A 4255-nucleotide genomic window follows, 5' to 3' on the forward strand; every position below is an offset into this window, starting at 1 on the left:
AACTTTGCTGCTCTTAGATTCCTTTTTAGCTTGCGTTTTTCTAAACGCTTCTCTATAGTTGTTGCTCGCACACAATAGGCAATTGCCTGTGCGAGCAACTGTAGCCCCTTCCTCGGCTGCCACAACAAATGATGATGGATGAAGCAAAGCCTTCTGCTTCTCTGAAGGCTTCGCCGGATGGATTGTTGAATCAATCTTAATTCCATGCAGGCAGCAGCTAAGGTTTTCACTCTCATGCGATTCTCCTTCGCATTCCGCTTGTGACGGAAGAACTCAAGCTCAGAAAAATCATGTTTTGTTGACATTGTACGAACTTGGCTCCCCGTGGTCTTCACAACCTAACATTCAACAATTTATATGATTAGAAAGATGTCAAAGCAAGAATTAATGTTGTTCATACTGGAGATAGAAGTCATGGCTTAAGAGGCATATTTTACAAAAATATGTGAGGGGGTTAGGAGTCAGGACAATAGCAGTAAGACTCCCATTCCCATACCTAGCACTATCCTCTGAAACACTAAATCTGTTGATTCTTTACTTAAGACGTCTGCTAATTGACCCTCTATAAATTTAGAGACGACAAATCAATCTGCTTTCAAGTTTCTCTTTCATGAACTTTCCGTCAACTTCGATGAGTATAGTTCAGTCATCTTTAACAAATGGAACATATGTTGACCACACACTTATTCTCATGGGTTCTCCAATTTAATACTCAAGTCTAACAGAAAATCTTGAGCCATAACATCTCACAATTTCCTTGTACCATTACATGAAACGCTGCCCCTACACTAAATCTTGTGATAACCGGCTGTTTATACTCCTTCAGTTTACAAAATTTCTACCAAAAGGTACAACACTCAGATTTTGATCATCAATAGGTGTATTATATTCGTACTTATCCAACTAGTTCCCACTTAGAATGTTCCAGTTTTTTAGTATTATATGTATAATATAACCATGTAATTTTTTTTGGTTAATGCGACGGAATTGGGGGAAAATTGGTTAAATCTAAATTGTTGCTAAATATAGAAAAGTGTCATTTTTTTGAAAACTGACAACAACAATCTAGTGTAATCCCACAAGTGGTGTCTGAGAGGGTAGGATGTACGTAGCCTTACCCCTACTCTGGAAGGACAGAGAGATTGTTTTTGATAGACTATCGGTTAAAGAAAAACAATATCACATAAATTGGGATATAAGGAATATATGTTTAAATATAATAAACTTAGAGAAAAAAGTATCACATAAATTGAGATAGAAGGAGTATATATTTAGGTATAATAAACTTAGAGAGCCTTTCATTTTGTTATACTTATGTTTAATTTGTTACGTTAGATTGACTTACATAAAACTTTATTTACAAATACGTAATAGTTGGGTAAGTTTTTTAAATAAAAATAGCACATGCCTTATTTAGGCTTTGCACCTTGCAACCTCCTTGTAAAAGGGAAACTACCATCTATATCCATTTATAAGTAGCTCATTACAAAAATTGGCTGATTCATAAAATATTACTAATATTAGCCAATTAGCTATTTGTAGCAAAAAAAGTTAAATTTTTGCTTTCTTTTGAGTGGGTGTTATTAGAGTTGATTGGGTACATCTCAGTTTTGGAATGATTTGGTGAAGTTTTGAGATGGTTTGAATTGAAAATTCGAAGTAAAAATTGAACATGAAAAAAAATGATATGTGTATCACATATGTATCATATTTGTATCAATTGTGTATCACATGTATATCCATGTATACCTATGTGTGTGATACATGCGTGATACGTATTTGATACATGAGTCGCAGAAGAAATTTTTGAACTCGATTTAATTACGAATTTTGATACAAAAACAGTCAAAATCACCTCCAATCTTCCTCAAATTTTGTATGTATGTTTTCAAAGAATTTCAACGATACCTATTGAAAAAGTTCCTTTTTTGCTTAGATTTTTGGAATATTATATATATTTTTTATTTCATCACCTTATTTGCTACCTCATCCATGAAATTTTCTTTCCGTCTTGCTTCTAATATTGCTAATCACGCTTAAAAATATGGAAGGGGATTTTTGCATGTGATTCTTTGAGAAAAAAATTTATTTAATTTTTCAATTTTTATATGTACTTGGCTAGTTTTGATAAGTTTATGACTAACGGCTAGAGATTGGTAAGTTGACATTTATTTGGTACTTTTGTGTAAGTTTTCCTATTATTATTCCTCATGATTTCAAGCGAAACTTTAATAAACTATAGGATTGTAGATTTGCCCAAGACTCTAAATGTATCACTTTTTTTTCTCTGCCTCTAGCATTGATAAGCATAAAATCCCGTTACTTTGAGAAATTAGAAAATGTGACGAAAAGTTAATGAGATATGATTGTAAAAGGTCATGAATCAAGGGATTCAGAGGAGTTGAATCTCAGCTTCACCTTGATTAACCCATGACATTTATTCTACTCTAATTTAATTTTTTCTAAGTTACAAGTATCTTTCTCGATCGCACGTAACTATTTACAAGCTTACTAACACAAGAACTTCTCTCAATTATTCGCTTGCTCCCTTCTTGGCTCTTCGCGCTACTAAAAAATGAAAAATTTTCATAAACCACTACCTTTTGGTAGTAATTAGTCATCTATAGATACTATTTGTTATATTACGAACTATAGGTATTTTTTGTGTGGTTATAAGATGTATTTGATGTATTTAAGCTATTGTATTTAAGAATATAGTAGCAAAATAGGCGTGAATCAAGGAAGTCCAGCTAATCAATTGTTGTATTCGAGTGTATTCGATTGTATTCATGGAGTGAAACATGGGATTACAGCTGGACAGATTATTGTATTCAATTGTATTCGACTGTATTCATGCGTGAAATAGAGGAATACACTGTTTTTAAAACGGAAAGTGAATCAATTAACATATAGACTCCTAATATAACTCAACAAACTCAATTATAACACGAAAATTTTGTATTTTCAGTTACAAAAAAGATTCTCAACCAAAAAATACCCCAAAAACATAGCAATCTTCAGAGAAATTATATAATACATCTGAATACATAAATTATATTAATTAAAAAAATATATAAATACATTCATGGCATATATAGCGAGACAGTGAATATAATTAAATACATATAATACAGCGGGATACATTGAAATACAATGAAACAAAGACAGTGAATACAATAAAATACAAGAAATACAACGAGATACATTGAATTATAATGAAAAACCCTAAAACCCTAATGGATCTATTCAAGCAACCTGCAGCAAAGCGGCTAAAAGGGGTCTCCTCGCCATTTTCCGCTGATAACTTCATTTCCGGCGCCTTGTCATCTTCATTGTTGGGTGAAGACGGCGGCAACAAAGACCTCAAAGATACAATGCTCACATCTAATCAAAAGTCGAGAATGGAGTTCAATAAATCGCTTGCAAAGGCCAAAATGAACCTCAAACTATGCTCTGATAAAACCTCCAAGTTAAACGCAAATGGTGATGGCGTAGGATATGTGAAGTCAGAGGAACTGTTGGTTGAGGAGACATGGTTGGAAGCACAGGGGAATTTCAGAAGCCCTATGCAAAGAACTTGTGCAGATTTGTTGAAAAGGATTTGATTTTGAACCAAATCCAACTTCGTTTTCCGATCAGAATCAGTATCTGTTTTTTCCCTTTAATGCATACACATTTATTGAGAGAGAGGGGATAACCATGGAGAAATACTGGTGTTGAGAGAGAGAGGGGAGGGGGGGTGGAGAAAAATCTGAAAGAATGAGAGAGAAAAATAATACAAAGAGTATTATATGGCTTAAGAGTAGGAGGTAACCATAAATAGATATTTGGCTATAAAAATCAAAAGGTATCTATAGAATATAATTTTGTAAAAGGGTATTTATTTAAAATAAATAATGTGTCAACCTTTGCTATAGGACGTAAAAATTCCACTAAGAATAGCTCAAATTGATCAAAAAAATATCGACCCATAAATCAACCAAGTTAATACATAATTAGCAAATACATTTGTTTTTATTCTTTACGAATCGATAGACGCCAAAACAAGGAAAATTATATTTTCAATCAAGTTAGTGGATAATGCGTATCGGAAAATTTAGTTTTCAAAATAAAACATTATTTAAAATAAATTAAAAATTATATTCAGAGAACCGATCGAGATGATCGGGTTTTTTTTATCAAATCTTTGGTCAACTAATTTCTAAAATCGATTGAATTACCAACTGACGTGGTTGGTCAATTTACTTTTTAAAGA

General features: G+C 32.7%; 1 protein-coding gene across 1 annotated transcript; it reads left to right on the forward strand.

Annotated features, from left to right (window-relative positions):
• Positions 1–3236: 3236 nt before the first annotated feature.
• On the forward strand, positions 3237–3605 carry LOC109238941 (uracil-DNA glycosylase, mitochondrial-like). The gene has a single exon (XM_019405440.1). The coding sequence runs from the start codon at positions 3237–3239 to the stop codon at positions 3603–3605; it is 369 nt and encodes a 122-aa protein (XP_019260985.1).
• The last annotated feature ends 650 nt before the right edge of the window (positions 3606–4255 follow it).

This window comes from Nicotiana attenuata, unplaced genomic scaffold (assembly GCF_001879085.1).
Source record: "Nicotiana attenuata strain UT unplaced genomic scaffold, NIATTr2, whole genome shotgun sequence".
In the NCBI taxonomy this organism is placed as follows: Eukaryota; Viridiplantae; Streptophyta; class Magnoliopsida; order Solanales; family Solanaceae; genus Nicotiana; species Nicotiana attenuata.